This window comes from Triticum urartu, chromosome 7A (assembly GCF_056163025.1).
Source record: "Triticum urartu cultivar PI428250 chromosome 7A, HENAU_Tu73, whole genome shotgun sequence".
Lineage (NCBI taxonomy): Eukaryota > Viridiplantae > Streptophyta > Magnoliopsida > Poales > Poaceae > Triticum > Triticum urartu.
In genome coordinates this window covers 448,961,590-448,980,999 of record NC_141879.1, presented here as the reverse complement: position 1 = coordinate 448,980,999, position 19,410 = coordinate 448,961,590, and the positions used below count along the sequence as shown (strand labels likewise).

General features: G+C 49.8%; 1 protein-coding gene across 3 annotated transcripts in view; it reads right to left on the bottom strand.

Annotated features, from left to right (window-relative positions):
- Positions 1–19,410, bottom strand: part of LOC125519896 (uncharacterized) — a 43,691-nt gene that overhangs the window by 17,290 nt on the left and 6,991 nt on the right. For 2 of the 3 annotated variants that reach the window (XM_087535158.1, XM_087535157.1), the window contains exon 6: positions 7,706–7,843. In XM_087535158.1, coding sequence (XP_087391284.1) covers positions 7,706–7,843 — 138 coding nt within the window. Of the gene's footprint in view, positions 1–7,684; positions 7,844–19,410 lie in introns of all 3 variants that reach the window. The other variant, XM_048684673.2, reaches the window with a different exon arrangement.

Genomic DNA, 19,410 nt, shown 5'->3' with positions numbered 1-19,410 from the left:
CACCAACTCCACAGGCGTCGTCAGCGTTACGCAGGCTTCGCAAAGGACCAAGGCCTCCAGTCTGAGTCTGAAGCTAAAGCTGCTGAAGACATTCCGACTACATCAGCCGATGAAGAAGAAACCCCAGAAGCTGCTACTCCCCCGTCCCACCAAGAAGCTGTTCTCGAGGAGAACGTGATTGTGACCGACCCTCCAGCTCGTCAAGTGGAGGTTGAAAATCTTGAGGCTGCCACCACCAACACCACTGAAGCCATTAACGCTGTCATGGCTGAAGCTAATGTGGAGCCCTCACCCACAAAAGCACCAGAAGTCAGCGAAGTCACTGATCCCACTGCTTCTGTTCTTGCGCCTGCTGCCGGTCCCCAGTTCGACTATCATGTTGAGCACAGGCCTCAGGTACAGAAGCCAATCCCAAGATTGCCCAGGTTCCCAGGTCCTGTATCAGCACCTGGATTCTTCAATATCAATGGCTTCAGAGCAGACAACACATTCTTCAATAACTCCAGGAACCCCTACTCAAGGGAAAGAATATCATCTGATCGGTTCTGGAGCTATCCGCAGCGAAGCTATTACTCCTGCATTCTTTACAATCAAGGTCGCATCTTCCCACACAAGCGTCTTGACATTGAAGCAATAGTTGGTATGCCCTGTCTAGAAGAGGCTCTGGATTGCTTCAAAGAGGTTGGATTGCTGCCGTTCGTCACTGACCAAGAGCATTAGAATGAAGAGTTGTTGCTCCAATTCTATGCCACACTTCACATCCACGGGTATAACAGAGATCCGAAGACTTGGGTCCTGAAGTGGATGACAGGAAATGTTCATCATGAAGCCAAAGCCTTTGACATTATTGAGCTCACTGGTCTATCCACTCCAGGCGATCTCTACGAATCTGGCTGTCAACTTCACAGTGAAGCTGTGGAGAGCATCTTTCAGAAGTCTGAACCTAACATGAGTCAGATGCTCAGTATGATGAAGCCATTACCCCAAGATGCTGCATATCCCAAAGAGTTCTTTGTTGAAGACCTAAAGTATCTGCCAAGGATTATTTATCACATCATAAGGCGAACTCTCTGACCCATCAAAGGACACTCTCCACATGCCAAGCTGGAAGGTGCAATGAAGACTTTGGTCTTCTATATTATTCATGGCAAATGCTTCAATGCACAGGACTTCTTCATTCGCCAACTTGCTGCCTCAGGCTCTGATCTTTTTGGCTTGAAGTTCTACACCCCATAGGTAATGCGACTGATCAAACTTCACTCCGCTATCTCATATCAGCCATCTGCTCGCAATCATCGGATCTTTCTGCATGATGTGGATATGTCTATTGAAGCCATCTATCCTGAGCCTGCCAAGGAACCTCTAAGTCTTCAGAATGCAAAGCATCAAACTTTTTCTCAGAACATTGAAGGAGTTGAAGCAGTAACTCGTGTGTATCCTTTGGCTGGCACTACACGTGCACCGCATCCTACTCTCACTGAAGCCACTGATAGCACCATTGTCGAACGACCCAATAAGCGCACTCGTGTTCTCAATGACCGAGAGCTTCTTATGGCTCTTCATCAGAAACAGGATAGGCATCATGACTGGCTGAAGCGTCAGATGCAAAGCCTCTTGGTGGATGTTAATCGCATTCAAAATCTTGCTACCAAGAATGCCTTTGTTGCCCATGAACCTCTCGACGCACATGGAAAGGGCTGACGCTGATGTGCTCTGAAGATGATCTTCAAGAGGATGGTTTCTCTGAGCGCTTCAAGTTTAAATCCACACCTCCTCGAAGGGCAGTGCTGCGACGAACTCCATCTCTTAAAGACTCTGAGTTCTCTTCCTCTGCTACAACTGTGAATGCCAGAATGATCAAGGATGAAGACGATGCTACTTCACCGCCACCTCCTTCAGCACGCTTCGACTCTGCTCCAAGCTCTTCAGCACCGCCAAACACCACCAACGACCCTGCTGCTTCACCTACTCCTCATGGGAACGAGTAGAGGCTCTATGTCTTCCAACCTTTTTGGTCCTTACTGACAAAAGGGGGAGAAGCATATGAGTTTGATAGTCTTCAAGCGGGTCTATATGGGCGGATGCTTCATGTTTTGCTTCGTGTTTACAACTCTCATTTTGATACATTTGACTCTTTGAATTGTAACACTTAAACTCGATGGTCGTCTGCTACTTATTTGCCATTTTGTGATGCGATGATAAATTCCGCATGTGCGACGATAAATTCCGCACTTAGATCATTTTGCAGACGTTCATTTTCCATTATGCATGTCATTATCTTCACATACCTTCACATGCATAGTGGATTGTCATCATAAGTTGAAGAGGATCTCCACAAGCACAACCTGTCATATGCATTTGCATTCCAAAAGCAAATTACTTATATGCACTTCTTCAGGGGAAGCCCTTGCAACTTATAAAGACAATTCCTTACCCTTTACAATTTCACATATTATATTCCCTGTTGAAAACTTCAACTAGTTTGTCATCAGTCACCAAAAAGGGGAAGATTGTAAGTGCATCTAGTGCCACCCCTAGTTGGTTTTGGAGTATTGGCGACAAACCTAGTTGAGGGACTAATGTGTTTGTGAGAATTGCAGCATAACACAGGTAGAAGTCCCTCATTGATTCGGTTTTCCTACCAGAGATGACCCCTAAAAATGTATGAAGACATTGATGTCAAAGGTGGTATATGAAGATATTCACATTGAAGACTATGACAATAGAGGACATCGCATGAAGCCTATGGAGCTCGAAGACTTAGATCTTTCGTAGTTCTTTTTCTTCTGTGTTGAGTCATAGAAACCACCGTACTGTTAAGTGGGGTCCAAGAGAACTAGTCAGAATGACTGAAGTGATGCCTAACCAAAACCTATGTCTTCGAGTGAAGACTATGAGAGTGAATCTTGTCCAGAGTCGGACAAGTCAGCTTTGCTTGTAGCCCAAGTAAAGTTGTCGTGTGAGTTTGAAATCTGACCGTTGGAACACATGTCAGTTCCTTAGTGACCTAGGGTCATTTCGGACAAATCAGGTCGGGTTGCCTAGTGGCTATAAATAGCCCACCCCCTACAACCATAAACGGTTGGCTGCTCAGAGTTAGTATACGGCTTTTGTCATTTGAGAGCAACCCACCTCGAAGCTTTTGAGAGAGAATTCTTTGCGAGGATAAAACCCTAACCACCCAGAGCCAAAGAGAATTAGGCATCACTTAAGTCTTCTTGTCTGTGTGATCTGAAGACTTATTACACTTGAGGACTGTGAATCCTCCAGCCGGTTAGGCGTCGCGTTCTGAGCATCCAAGAGACATTGTGTATCGCCGGTGAACGAAGTCTATGAAGGTTTGGGAGTCTACCTTGAAGACTTACCAGAGTGATTGGGCGAGGTCTGTGTGACCTTAGCTCAAGGGGAATACAATGAGGACTGGGTGTCCTGAGCTGCGTGTTCAGGACTGGGTGTCCGGGACTGTGTGTCCTCAGGTTTAAATACCTAGCCGCCCTCCAGACATACAGTTGTCACAGCAACTGGAACTGGTCCAACAAATCATTGTCTTCAACGAGTCACTGGTTTCATCCTTCCCTTCCCTTTACTTACTGTTACTCCTTGTGAAGTCATTGTATGTTAGCACTATCTTTTGTCTTCACTGAGTGACTGCATGTTCTGTTTGGCTTCATAATATCTTCCTACCTGATCCTTACTACATTGCTGCTATTAGTCATTGTGCTCTCACTCCATTGAATACTTGACTATGGTTTGCCTAGTGTAGTCTACCTTCCGCTGCATGGTAATAGGTTTATTTCTATCGTTTGTCTTTAAAATTCCCATGTTTTGAAGACTTCCATAAAAATCGCCTATTCACCCCCCTCTAGTCGATATAACGCACTTTCACTCATCTTGATGATCATGTGTTCGTTCCGTCCGCTGGTTCGTCCGGGGGTCTTTTGGTGGCCTGGGATTCTGCTGTTGTTTCTGGTCAACTTGTGGCTGCGCACGGGTTTCATATCACCATGCGGCTGGTCTCTGCTGCTAGCCATGATTCTTTCTTGCTCACAAGTGTGTATGCTCCCTGTCATGATCATGAGCGCTCTCTCTTCCTTGAGACGGCCAGCTCTGCGGTCGGCGTGGTTTCAGAGCCTTGGATGGTTGTGGGAGACTTTAACATGTATCGTTCTCAACACGAGAAGTCTCGGGGTCGTATCAACTGGTCTATGATGGATTTGTTTAATGAATGGATCCGGGAGCACGGGCTAGATGAAGTGGATATCGGCAACAGGCAGTTCACATGGTCGAACAAGCGTGGCTGTCCCACCCTGGTTCGCCTGGACAGGGTTTTGGTGAACACAGAATGGCTCCTAGCTTTTGTTCAGACAACTGCTTCGACTGTTCCCGCTGTTACATCAGATCATATTCCAATTCCGATTCAGTTTGGTTCTGAGGTAGGGAAGAGCAGGTTGTTCCGTATGGAGAACCATTGGCTGGTCAGGGAGGACACGAGGAAGATCATCGCAGAGGGCTGGTCCAAGGGTACCAGGCCTTTCCGCTCATCCGCCTCTCTTATCAGCTTCAAGATGAGGCGTGTTCGTGCAGGGCTGCGCGAGTGGAAGCGTAATCGCCCTGGTCTGGATCTGCTTATCGATAACAACAAGCTGGTGGTTGACTATTTGAATGCAGTGGAAGAAAGGCGCACGCTGTCTACACTTGAGGCGATGCTGCAGGGCTTTGCGTCTGCCAAAGCTGAGCAGCTTATCTTATGGCAAACGGCGATGTGGCGCAGGCGCGCTAAGTTAAGGTGGTGCGTTTCTGGTGATGAGAGCAACAAGTTTTTTCATGCTGCTGCGAACTGTCACGCCAGGCGTAATAAGATCAGGGTTTTGGTTCATGAGGGAGTTGAATATTATGAGGACCAGCTCAAGTTACAGCTTGCCACCAGTTACTATGCGGACATCTTGGGTCAGCCTTCCCCGTCGCTGCCAACAGTTCAGCTTCACTCCCTCTACGATCATATAGATTTGTCCTGCCTCGACAACGAGTTCTCTTGGGCTGAAATTCTGGAAGCAATAAATCACTCTCCTAACAACTGCGGCCCGGGTCCGGATGGGTTCACGAATGAGTTCTATAAGTCCTTTCACAACGTCCTCAAGGTTGATTTGCAGCGGCTCTTCTCAGACTTGTATCACAACCGAGTGGATCTCTCTGGTATTAACACGGCGTTCATCACTCTGTTGCCAAAGAAGGAAACACCTCTTGACATCCGTGACTACCGGCCTATTTCCATGGTCCACAGCGTGCCGAAACTAGCAAGCAAGGTTCTCACCCGTAGGTTGCAGCGTCAGATGCCGGAGTTGATTCACCCGTTGCAGTCTGGCTTTGCTAAGGGCAGGTCTATTGTGGAGAACTTTGCTATGGCAGCTGACATGATTCAGAGTGCTCATAAGCGGCGCTTGCCTATGATTGTTCTGAAGTTGGACTTCAGGAAAGCTTTCGACAGCGTTAGTTGGGCATGCATTTCCAACATTATGGAGGCAAGGGGCTTCCCCCGCAGATGGATTGGCTGGGTTTCTTCTCTCCTGCACACCTCCAGTTCCAGGATCATGATTAATGGCGAGCTTGGGGACACGATCGTCCCCCGAAGAGGGTTCAGGCAGGGCGGTCCGTTGTCTCCATACTTGTTCATTTTGGTGGCCGACGTGTTGCAACGTATGTGTTGTGTGGCGTTTGAGGCCGGGAATTTGGTTCATCCTTTAGGCCCTGACAGGTTGTTTCCGGTGTTACAATACGCTGACGACACTCTGCTTCTCTTTCAGGGCAGCATACAGCAGGCCACTGTGATTCGGGATATCCTGGCAGCTTTCATAGATTTTACTGGTCTGCACATAAACTTCGACAAGAACACTTTGGTTCCTATTGGGCTATACGCTGTCACCGCGTCTGAGATTGCTGCTCTGTTCGGCTGCCCGGTTTCTTCCTTCCCATGTACTTACCTCGGCCTACCTTTATCTTTGCATAAGATCACTCATGGCATGCTGCTGCCAGTAATTCACAAGGTTGACAAGCGACCGTCAGGTTGGTTAGCTACTCTTTTATCATGGGGTGGTTAGCTACTCTTTTATCATGGGGTGGTCGGCTGACGCTGCTGAACTCTGTGCTGGCTGCCATTCCAAGTTATTATATGACATGCTTCCCTTGGCCCAAGGAGTCTCTTACAAAGCTGAATAATCTCTTTCGAGCTTTCTTCTGGCAAGGCAAGAACAGCGTACGGGATGGCCAATGCTTGGTGGCATGGGATTACGTGATTATGCCGCGGTGTTCTGGTGGGCTGGGTGTGCATGATGTAGCTGCTCACAATCAAGCACTGTTGTGCAAGTTTGCGGCCAAGGTTCTGCAGCCCTCTGATATCCCTTGTTTTCAGTGGTTTGCTGCACAATACTGCAATGGTCGCATGGGCTTTGGAGTTCACAGTAGGGATATGTCTATCTGGAAAGGTTTCAGATGCTTCATTCCTATGGTGCTCTATGCATCCAGAGGCTCTCTGGGCAATGGATGTCATCTCTCCTTTTGGCATGACAAGTGGCTAGATGTCGGGCGACTCTTCCAGGTGTTGCCGACCCTATACACCTTTGCAAAGGATGGTAACTGCTCGGTTGCTTCACAACTCTCTGTTGCTGGTGTCTGGGACATTCAACTACACCCTAACCTCACCAAATCTGCTGCCCAGGAGCTCCACCATCTGCACTCCCTTCTGCTGCACATTTAACATGTCTCTCACCACCGAGACAACCGCTCTTCGTCCATTTACGACAAGGCCTTGAGCACTTCGTACTTTTATCGCCTCCTCACCTTTCGGGGGGTGGATGGCCGCTTCAGCATGTGGGTTTGGGACTCTATCATCCCACTTAAGCACCGGATCTTCTTATGGTTAGCCTTTTGGGGGCGTCTGAACACGAGGGATAACATGCTTAAGAAGAACTGGACTTCGGTGGCCTCTCATGCTGACTGTGACATCTGCCCAGCCCGCAAGTCCATCGATCATATCATCTTGCGATGCTCTCTCGCCGCTGCTCTCTGGGACAGGTTCGGTTTGGAGAGCTCTGCTTCGCGCTCTGTGGATCTCCTGGAGTTTATGCGCCTGTCGCAGGAACACTGGCCTTCATTTGCTGCCTGGCATGTTCTTGTCGCTGTTGCTGCTGTCACTCTTTGGCACGCCCAGAATGATAGGGTGTTCAACGGCACTTCCTGGTCTCCAACGTATGCACGGTTGTACGCTTCAAATCTTCTGAAGCTCTGGAGTCATCGGGCAAGGAGCCCGGATCACAAACAAGTTGTCTTGCTTTGGTTGCATAATTTATAGGCATAATGTAGTTTAGGCTGCTGATGTTGCTGATGTGCCTGCTCTTCCACTTCTTTGTGCTCCTCCTCCTCCCCTTTTCCGTTCGATAGGCAGCTTATAGCCTATGCACCTTGGTGCAGAATATAAGCTTCATGTAATGGACCTACGGTCTCCGGGCTACGGCCTGTTTTGAAATATATAAGGTAGAATGAAATCTACCTTTCATTTCAAAAAAAACTATTTTAGAATATTGATAATACAGCGACCTGTTTGGCAGTGCCGTATGCAGCGATGTAAAATGGGTTTTAAGTTAGCGCCTAGCTAGACGTTGCTTATGCAAAAATTAACCAAGTATAACACCTTAGAGTCTTGCTTCTTCACCTTCCTCTATGTTATGTAAATTTGGTGACAAAGCTCGGTGTTCTCTAGCTTCTTCTTTTTCGAGGCCACCTTCTCCTTGTTCTTTCTTTATAGTCACCTTCTCCTTGCCCCTGCTTAGAATCGTCTGTTGTGACATCCCTGGCATCAATATACAACATTGATAAATTTATGCTAATGAAAAATATACAAGGTACAAAAGAAGAAGAAAAAAGACATAGTTTGTAGAAAATCAGATGTATATCTTTTATGGTTCAGAAGAAGACACTCCACCACCACATTATCATTTTAAAATGTTTGACTCTTGTTTTCTCTAACAAACACACAGACAGCATAGGAAGTGTCGTGGTTCTAAGTCTGACAGTAGTGTAGGGGGGTAAGTATGGAGAGGCAAGATCTTAGCTATGGAGAAGTTGTAAGCACGCAAGGTTTACGAGTTCAGGCCCTTCTCGGAGGAAGTAATAGCCCTACGTCTCGGAGCCCGGAGGCGGTCGACTGGATTATGTGAGTATGAGTTACAAAGGTGCGAACACTTGTCTCGGAGGAGGGGGTGGCTTATATAGAGTGCGCCAGGACCCCGGCCAGCCCACGTTACAAAGGGTTCAGTGTACATTAAGGCGGGGCGTTACTGGTAACGCTGGTAATAAAGTCCTATGATGACCATAAAAGCTATTTAATGACCGACCGTTAGCGTGCGGAGTGACTTTAGGTCTCCTGGCCGTCGAGTGGTTGGATCTTGGTCGAGTGATTGCTTCTTGGTCGAGTGTCTTCGAGTCTGTCGAGTGGAACACCTTCAAGTCGATTGAAAGGTGATTTCTTCTAGAGATGTCCTTGGGTAGGGCAGTTAGGACAGGTCCATGACCCTACCCTAGGTACATAGCTTCATCATTAGCCCCCGAATGGATCAAGGTTTGAGTGGAGAAGGAGTTGAGAACTTCTCCGACTCGTTTTTCATGCCGTGAGCATATCTTGTTTCGGATCAACGAACCTGGGTGATGACAGCAACTTCCTTTTCAGTCGCCTTGATCCATTCTTAATTCTTCATTGAGTGAATTTCTTTACTTGTAAGGCTCCGAGTGACGGTGCGGAGGAGATCTTTGGTCTGACGAGTTGTTTGCTGCCCGCAGATTTCGTGGGATCCGAATTTTGGGAAGCGCGCGGGACGGGGGAGGCCACAGTAATCGGATGGGATAGAGCGGAGCCGCCTCGATCCCCGCGCCGCCTTTTTCGCCACGTATCGCGCGCAGTCGTTACGAGATTTGACAGAGTCACCTGGGCCTACCCGTCAGCCACTCGGAAGCGGCCTCATATAAGGCGTTGGACCGGAGTCTCCCGAACAGTGCGTTCTCATTTCCCCTTCTCCTCTCCACGTCCCTCCGCTGCGCTCGTTCTCGCCCCAGTATCACCGCTCCGTATGCGTCTCGCCGGCGGCAATGGGGAAGGAGAAGACGGCGGCTCTGGAGCGGGCAAAGAAGGCGACGGCGAGGTCGAAGGGGAAGGCGACCAGCCGGGGCGGATCTTCTTCGCGGACCGGCCTGCCGAAGGGCTGGATCCAGGGCGACTGGATCCACTCGAGGATCACCCAAGAAGACCTTGACGACCTGGCCGAAGGGGGGCTGATCCCCTATGACTCGGCACGGCTTTCGGGGAAGGAATCTGAGCCGCAACCTCGGAAGGGTGAGCGTGTTCTTCTTGCCACCCACGTCGACCGTGGATTTTCCTTGCCTCCTCACCCTTTCTTTCGAGGGTTTCTGAACTTCTTTGGGGCACAACTCCACCATTTTACCCCCAACTCAATCGTTTATCTCGCCGCTTTCATTTCTTTGTGTGAGAATTTCCTGGGTTGCCGGCCTCACTGGGGTCTTTTCAAGCATATTTTCACTTGTCGCTCCCAGACAGTGAAAAAGGCTAATCCGAGTGACGAGAGGACCCAAGTGATCCAGATGTGTGGGGGCCTTGGCATCCAGACGAGAGGGAAAAGCTCCTTTCCAGCCATGATTCTTCCTGACTCAGTTCGCGGATGGCAGTCGACCTGGTTTTACTGTAAAGACCAGTCGATGCCAGGGCAATCGACTGGCCTCCCTCCCTTTAACATGGACCGAGTGGAGAAACCCTCCCCTTTGAAGGTGCTCCCGGAGGAGAAGGCGCACGTGAAGGTGTTGGTCGATCGAGTGGTCCAGCTTATTCGTGACGGGGTCACTGGTATGGATCTCTTGGAGGTCTTCCTTCAGCGGCGCATCCAGCCTCTTCAAGCTCGAGACCATCCGATGTGGATGTATTCGGGTCTTGAAGACTCCACTCAGATCCATCCGGAGGAGGTCGACGACGACACACTGGAGAAGTGGCTGTCGGGCATTACCGGGAACAAGGACAATCCTAGGGGAGCCAGGAGAATTCCTCCATTCGACCAGTCTCATGCACCAGAGCAGGTCTGATTCCGAATTTTTGCTTGTAATCTGAATTCACTCGCGCAGCTGCCTATATTGCGTCGACTGACTTTGCTCTCCTTGCTTTCTTTCAGGCCATTATTGAAATGTATTCAATTCCCAACGGAGAGCAAGAGCAAGTTCTGGAAGGCGAGGCGAGTGGCGGCGAAAGTGGCGAGTGGACTTCCGATGGTGAAGGGGATGGATGAAGCGACGACTCAAGTGATGGAGAAGAAGTCGAGTCGCCCCCTCGCAGGGAGAGGCGATCCAAACTTGACCAAGAATGGCCGAGTGCCCGCGACAAGGCAACTGCTCAGGCTGGTCAATCTTCGAAGCGTCCTCGGATCTCTTCACCAACCCCGACTGAGAAGGCGCCCAAGCACCCCAAAGTTGCAGAGCCGAGGACTCGGAAGGCGTTGCCGAAGCTCAAGATTGATATCCCCGCCGCCTCCGCGTGAGTGTCTCTCTTTGTATTCACTCGACACTCCGCGTTGTTTGTTTTTCTTGTTTTAACTGGACGAACTTTGGAATTGTCAGCGCTGCCACTTCCGGGACCTCAGCTTACAGGGATGATGATGAGGTGATGGAGGATGCGGTCACTTCTAATCCGGGTATGATTTCTGCCATACTATCTTTATTCGGTCGATTCAACTACAATGTGCATCATTGGGTGACGTGATTTTGGCAATCGAACTTTGCACAGCTCCCAACATTATTGATCTCCCTGATGATGATGAAGAGCCCGAGAGGCCTTTGACGAGGAAGAATAGGCGAGCTCCTGTAAGCGAGGCGCTACAGTCGACGCCGAGGGCGGAACCAGTCGTTCAGGACACTGGCGACGTCAATCAGGGTTCTGTTACCTTCGCCGAGCCACTGTCGAGTGCCTTGCCTTCTTCGCCGATTGCTCGGGCCTCTGTCGACCCACCTTCAGTTTTTGCGACCCATCATGGCCTAGAGGACGAGGTGAATGCTGCTAGGGAAGCCATACGCCAAGCGGGCGTTATGATGGAGAAGATGAAGATGGTGCGAGACGCCAGCCAAGTCGCCTATGATGCCAACTCGGCTCTCCAAAGCAACGTTCAGATTAGTTGGTCGCCGCTTTTTCTGTTAGGATATGCTACCTGAAGATTCTTTCTGAAAACCTTTGCATCTGTACACCCACTGGGTGCGTCGATTGAATTTTTGGACTAGTGGGGGCACGCTGAGTGCACCCACTAGGTGTAGTCCCCGAGACTACGGTGGACTGTTGGCAGTCGACTGTAGTCTTTGTATTTTGCCGAATGTATAAACCAAACTGGTAGTTTGTCTCTTCCACTTGACTTCGGCGGGCCGGTCGGGTGGGATCAGAACCGGTGCGCACGCTAAGTGCACCCCCTGGGTGTAGTCCCCGAGACTACGGTGGACTGCTGGCAGTCGACTGTAGTCTGAGTTCTACTTTCTCTCTTTCTGCCCCTTTTTTAGACTCGACTTCGGCGGGCCAGTCGAGTGGGATCAGAACCGGTGGGGGCACGCTAAGTGCACCCACTAGGTGTAGTCCCCGAAACTATGATGGACTGCAAGCAGTCGACCGTAGTCTTAGTATTTATTGCCTTTGTTGTTTTTTGCTGTAAAAATAACTTCTCCCCTTTGATTTCAGAAATCTTGTGATCTTGGAGCTCGCTTTGCTGACTTGGAGAAGCAGCAGATTCAACTGAACCTTGACTTGGAGCTGGCCAGGACAGAGCTACAAAAGGTCAGAGACGGCGCCGCAGGTAGGACGAGTTTGTCGACCGGTCAGTTTTAGGCTTGAGTACCCTTCTGCTATTTCTGAATCAATCATCATTTCTTTGCAGAAAAACTGAGAGAAGCTCTGGCGAAGAAGGATCAGGATTTGGCCGCTGCTCGTAAGGAGGCTGACGACAAGACCGCCCTGGCCGAACAGAAGCTGGCTTCGGTCGGCCAGTTGGAAGAAGAGAATACCAGGCTGAAGACCGCTCTGAATGACTCCAACAAGGAGTGCTCGCGCTGGAAGAAGGCGAATCTCGTCCAGGGCGAGAAAATGGAAGGCATTGCTCGCAGGAGGGATGATCTAGAGAGCTATCTGAGAAGTCTTGCCAAGAAATTGTTCATCAAGCTTGAAGTGCACATTCTGTTCTGACTGATTTTTTTTGTGTCGACTCAGTGTACGAAAATTGACTTATCCTTGGATCGTGAATGCTGAGTTTTGCCAGAATTTTGAAGAGGAGACTGGGCGGATCGAACCAGGTTTGGATCCAATCAACTCTCCCGTGAAAGATGAAACTGCCATGAATCTGCTCCGTCTGGAATCTCGCATCGACAGTGTCGTGGACTACTTGGCTCGACTGAAGGTCGTCATGTCGCGGATTGACCCGACACTTTGGCCAAAGGCTGTGCTCCACAATGATATTGAGTCCCTGATGACTCGACTAAATGAAATCCCCGACCGAGTGCAGGAGTGGAAGAAGTCTGCTGCTCGCTGTGGCGCTGACGTGGCTCTGTCTTTGGTTCGTGTCCATTGCAAGGAGGTGCGACAGGACAAACTGGCAGCAATCAAGGTCGCCAACACCCAGAAGCATGACTTCCGAACCTTTATGGAGACTTTCATCGCTGCAGCCACTCGGATAGCCGACGGCGTCGACCTGGATGAGTTCGTCGAGCCTGCCAGCCCTCCTCCCGCGGAGTGAACAAACTCTTATGTCCCACCTTAAATTTGCCTCGGAATGCCGAGTGGTTTTTGTAACCGTTAAAGTTTTTCGGGCTGCATGCCCGAGTACTTCGATCTGTGATCTGGAATCTTTGGAATTTACCTGAACTTGGTTTACCGTTGAATATCTTTATGAATCTCCTGCTAAGTGAACCCATTCTTCATTCGAGACAACTTTTGCATTCGCAGCGCAGCTCCGAAGGAGAGGGAGGCAGTCGACCCATGTCTTGTATTTGTGGCGAAGCTCCCCAGGGGAAGGCGGCGGTCGACCCACACCCTGTTACTGCAGAGTGGGACGGAGCGCACATTGTATTTGTGGCGAAGCTCTCCAGGAAAAGGTGGCAGTCGACCCGCACTTCGTTACTGTAGAGCGGGATGAATCGCGCGTTGTATTTGTGGCGAAGCTCTCCAGGAGAAGGTGGCAGTCGACCCGCACTTCGTTACTGTAGAGCGGGATGAATCGCGCATTGTATTTGTGGTGAAGCTCCCCAGGAGAAGGTGGCGGTCGACCTGCCCCTTGTCATCCTTGAGGAATGAGATGTGTTTCGTATTTAGGCGAGTTCTGGACTGCAGCTAAGCCCCCGAGTGGGAGGATTGCTCTCCACTCGGTAGGATTTTTTCAAACTTAGGCGAGTGCCGGACTGCAGCTAAGTCTCTAAGTGAGAGAACTTAGGTGAGTACTGGATTGCAGCTAAGCCCCCGAGTGGGAGGATTGCTCTCCACTCGGTAGGATTTTTTCAAACTTAGGCGAGTGCCGGACTGCAGCTAAGTCTCTAAGTGAGAGAACTTAGGCGAGTACTGGACTGCAGCTAAGCCCCCGAGTGGGAGGATTGCTCTCCACTCGATAGGATTTTTTCAAACTTAAGCGAGTGCCGGACTGCAGCTAAGTCTCTAAGTGAGAGAACTGGACTGCAGCTAAGCCCCCGAGTGGGAGGATTGCTCTCCACTCGGTAGGATTTTTCAAACTTAGGCGAGTGCCGGACTGCAGCTAAGTCTCTAAGTGAGAGAACTTAGGCGAGTACTGGACTGCATCTAAGCCCCCGAGTGGGAGGATTGCTCTCCACTCGGTAGGATTTTTTCAAACTTAGGCGAGTGCCGGACTGCAGCTAAGTCAACTTAGGCGAGTACTGGACTGCAGCTAAGCCCACGAGTGGGAGGATTGCTCTCCACTCGGTAAGATTTTTTCAAACTTAGGCGAGTGCCGAACTGCAGCTAATTCTCTAAGTGAGAGAACTTAGGCGAGTACGGGACTGCAGTTAAGCCTCTGAGTGGGAGGATTGCTCTCCACTCGGTAGAATTTTTTCAAATTTAGGCGAGTTCTGGACTGCAGCTAAGCCCTCGAGTGGGAGGATTGCTCTCCACTCGGTAGGATTTTTTCAAACTTAGGCGAAACGGATTCGCAGCTAAGCCCCCGAGTGGGAGGCTGGCTCGCCACTCGGTAGGAAACTGTTTTTACAAATTTAGGCGAAGCGGATTCGCAGCTAAGCCACCCACTGGGGGATTTCTTACGCAAACAAAAATAATAATCACTGGGAAAATTGTAACGCTCTTGTCTTTGATAAATAAACTACAGGAGTTTTTCTTATTACATCTCATCCGAGTGAGAATTTAAGTATAAAAGGGGCGGAGTAGCTCCGCATTCCAGGCTCGTGGCTCATCAATCTGGCGACCGACATTGTAGAGGTGGTATGCTTCATTGTGGAGGACTCTGGTGACTATGAAGAGGCCTTCCCAAGTAGGAGCGAGTTTGTGTGGTTTCTGCTGATCCACTCGGAGGACTAAGTCTCCTTCTTAGAAGGCTCGGCTCTTCACGTTTCTGGCATGGAATCGACGCAAGTCTTGCTGATAGATGGTCGATCGAATCAAGGCCATTTCTCTTTCTTCTTCTAGGAGGTCGACTGCGTCCTGCCGGGCTTGTTCTGCTTCATCTTCTGAGTAGAGCTCGACTCTGGAAGCGTTGTGAAGCAGGTCACTCGGTAAGATTGCCTCGGCTCCATAGACCAGAAAGAATGGGGTTCTTCCGGTCGATCGATTCGGGGTTGTCCTCAATCCCCAAAGGACTGATGGAAGCTCGTCGACCCATGCACCTGTTGCGTGCTTGAGATCGCGCATCAATCGGGGTTTCAGTCCTTTGAGAATTAGCCCGTTTGCCCTTTCTGCTTGCCCATTCGACTGAGGGTGAGCGACCGAAGCATAGTCGACCCGAGTACCCTGAGAGGCGCAAAAGGCCCTGAATTTGTCGGAATCGAAGTTTGACACGTTGTCGGTGATGATGTTGTGTGGAACTCCATATCTAAATATCAACTCTCTGATGAAACTGATAGCGGTGCAAGCATCAAGATTCTTGATAGGCTTGGCTTCAATCCATTTGGTGAACTTGTCGACTGCTACCAGCAAATGAGTGAAGCCGCTCCTGCCTGTTCTCAGTGGTCCAACCATGTCCAGCCCCCAAACAGCGAAAGGCCAGACGAGTGGAATGGTTTTCAGGGCTGACGCGGGCTTGTGCGGCATGTTGGAGTAATACTGACATCCTTCACATTTGTCGACTATCTCTTTTGCCATCTCATTGGCTCTTGGCCAGTAGAACCCCGCTCGGTATGCTTTAGCCACAATGGTCCGAGAGGACGCATGATGACCACAGGTCCCCGAGTGGATATCGTTAAGGATCATCTGACCTTCTTCTGGTGTAATACACTTCTGGCCGACCCCAGTCGCGCTTTCTCTATATAATTGTCCCTTTATGACTGTAAAGGCCTTGGATCAACGGACGATCTGTCGAGCCTCTTCTTCGTCTTCTAGGAGTTCTTTCCTTAGGATGTACGCGATGTACGGTTCTGTCCAGACGGGAGTGATAACCAAGACTTCCATGATCAGGTCGACCACAGCTGGAACTTCAACTTCAGTCGGATCTATGGCGCTTTTTGGTTGCAGGGCCTCTTTAGTGAAGCGATCCTCCTGGACTGATGGTGTGTGGATGCGTTCCAAAAACACATTGCTGGGAATGGCTTCTCTTTTGGAACCTATTTTTGCCAGATCATCAGCTGCTTGATTTTTCAGTCGGGGTATGTGATGAAGCTCTAACCCCTCGAATTTCTTCTCCAGCTTTCTCACTGCATTGCAATAACCAGTCATGGCTGGACTTCTGACGTCCCATTCCTTCATCACTTGATTGACCACCAAATCTGAGTCGCCATAGACCATGAGGCGACGGACGCCGAGTGAAATGGCCATGCGCAACCCATATAAAAGTGATTCGTATTCTGCCTCGTTGTTAGAGGAATCAAAGTGGATTTGAAGAACATATCTGAGTTTATCTCCTCTGGGGGAGACCAACACCACTCCGGCGCCGGAACCATTTAGCATCTTGGAACCGTCAAAGAACATGGTCCAATGCTCCGAGTGAACCTGAGTCGGCAGTTACTGTTCAATCCACTCGGCGACGAAATCCGCGATTGCCTGGGACTTGATAGCTTTCTTTGCCTCAAACTTGATATCTAGAGGAAGGAGTTCAATCGCCCATTTTTCCACTCGACCAGTTGCGTCCCTGTTATGCAAGATCTCTGACAACGGAGCGTCGCTGACGACTGTAATGGAATGATCAGAGAAGTAGTGGGCAACTTTCTTTGTGGTCATATAAATCCCATATACGAGCTTCTGATAATGAGGATATCTTTGCTTCGATGGGGTCAAGACTTCAGAAATATAATACACTGGGCGCTGAACTTTGAAGGTTTTCCCTTCTTCTTCCCGCTCGACCGTAAATACCGTACTGACGACCTGTCCTGTGGCTGCAATGTAAAGCAGCAAAGGCTCCTTGCTGATTGGGGCAGCAAGCACCGGCTGGGTGGAGAGCAGAGCTTTGAGCTCTACGAACGCTGCGTCAGCTTCAGGAGTCCACTCGAACTTGTCAGACTTCTTCATCAATCGGTAAAGAGGCAATGCCTTTTCACCGAGACGAGATATGAATCGACTTAGGGCGGCCAAGCAACCAGTAAGCTTCTGAACATCGTGCACTCGCACAGGACTTTTCATTCAGAGTATAGTACCGACTTTTTCTGGATTGGCGTCGATTCCCCATTCGGAAACGAGAAAACTGAGTAACTTTCCGCCAGGAACCTCGAATGTGTATTTTGATGGATTAAGCTTGATATCAAACCTTCTGAGGTTGGCAAAGGTTTCAGCAAGGTCAGTCAGCAGGCAGGAACCCTTCCGTGACTTGACCACAATATCGTCCATGTATGCCTCCACATTCCGACTGATTTGGGTGAGCAAAAACTTCTGAATCATCCTCATGAATGTGGCTCCGGCATTCTTGAGGCCGAATGGCATGGTAACATAACAAAAGCACCCGAATGAAGTGATGAAAGTTGTTTTGATCTCGTCAGGCCCATACAGACGGATCTGATGGTACCCGGAATAGGCGTCTAAAAAAGACAGTCGCTCACATCCCGCAGTCGAGTCGACTATCTGGTCGATGCGGGGGAGAGGAAAATGATCTTTCGGGCAGGCCCGATTGATATGTTTAAAGTCAATGCACATGCGAAATGACTTGTCCTTCTTGGGGACCATGACAACATTGGCGAGCCACTCGGAGTGGTAGATTTCTCGGATGAACTCCGCCGCTAAGAGCCGAGCCACCTCTTCGCCAATGGCCTTCCTCTTCTGGACGACGGACCGTCAGAGATGTTCCTTGATAGGTTTTACTTTTGAGTCGACTCTTAGGCGGTGCTCAGCCAGGCCCCTGGGAACACCCGGCATGTCAGAGGGCTTCCATGCGAAAATGTCCCAGTTCTCACGGAGGAACTGGATGAGCGCTTCTTCCTATTTGGAGTCGAGTGTTGTCGAGATATGAGTTGGAGCAGCGCTGGGGTCAATCGGGTGGATGTGAGCTGTCTTCGTATCGCCAGTCGACTGAAAAGCTGACTCTGTAGCGGGCTTCTTGGCTCGCAACAAATCACTCGGGTCTGCAGTCTTCTAGTATTCCTGCAACTCCACCACTGCCATCTGAGCATCGGCGATCTTTGAACCTTTCTGAAAACATTCTTCCGTTTTCTTCCTATTGCCCGTAATAGTGATCACACCTTTGGGGCCAGGCATCTTCAATTTGAGATACACATAACATGGTCGGGCCATGAAACGTGTATAAGCCGGCCTGCCCAAAATAGCGTGGTAGGCACTCTGAAAGTCTATAACTTCAAATGTCAACTTCTCTTTGCGGTAATTCTTGGAATCACCGAAAACCACATTAAGAGCAATCTGGCCGAGTGATTCAGCCTTCTTCCCAGGAATGACTCCATGGAAACTCATGTTGCTAGCACCGAGTCTGGACATCGGAATGCCCATCCCTTTCAACGTTTCTGAATACAATATGTTCAAACCACTGCCACCATCCATCAAGACTTTGGTCAGTCGAGTGCCTTCAACCACTGGGTCGACCACCAGAGCTTGCCTCCCAGGGGTGGCAATATGCGTTGGGTGATCGGACTGGTCGAACGTGATGGCAGTTGGGACCATTTCAAATAACTTGGTGTCGCCGGAGCAACCATATTCACCTCTCGGTTGATGACTTTCAGTCGACTTTTGCTCTCAACATCAGCAAAAATCATCAGGGATGGAATTGCGGGTATCCGTCGTCACTGTCCTCTTTGTCCTCGACCTTGTCCGACTCATTTTCCTTACCTTTGGGTTGCTTGCCCTGGAACTGCTGGATTAAGAGTCGACACTGTCGAGTGGTATGTTTTGGGTAAATGAAATTACCCTCTTCATCTTTGTTTGTGTGGACGAGACATGGCAAGTCCAACACATCATTTCCGTCCTGGTCTTTAACCTTTTTGGGGTTCCAAGGCCCTTTAGGTTTCCCTTTAAACTTTCCTTGGGTTAAAGCCAAGGCTTCCCCGGGAGCCGCTGGCTCGGCTTTCCGTTTCTGTTTCCGATTGGAATTGCCTCCGGTTTCTTGGGTGACTGACTTGAGCTTGCCACTCCTGAGTCAATCCTCATCTTCGCCATTAGCGTACTTGGTGGCAATCTCCATCATCCGATTCAGGGACATATCCCCGGTTCGACCGAATTTCAAATTCAGTTCTCTGTACTTGACGCCTTCCTTGAAGGCACAAACTGCTTGGTGGTCAGGCACATTCTCCACCGAGTGGTGTAACGTGATCCACCTCTGGATGTAATCCCTCAAAGTTTCATTCGGCTTCTGCACGCAAGACCGGAGTTCCGTCAGTCCTGCCGGTCGCTTGCATGTGCCTTCAAATGTGGTGACGAACACTCGGGAGAGATCTTCCCAAGTGTAAATGCTGCTAGGTGCTAACTGGATCAGCCACGCTCTGGCCGAGCCCTCCAACATGAGAGGCAGGTGCTTCATGGCCACTTCATCATTGTCGCCGCCAATCTGGACGGCCACTCGGTAGTCCTCAAGCCAAGTATCGGGCTTGGACTCGCCAGTGAACTTAGTGACTCCCGTCGCCAACCTGAAGTTGGGAGGAATCACAGCGGCCCTGATGGCTCTAGTAAAGCACTCTGGCCCCGAAACATGTACTCTGCTGCTGGTAGGTGCATCTCTGTCATGACTTTCT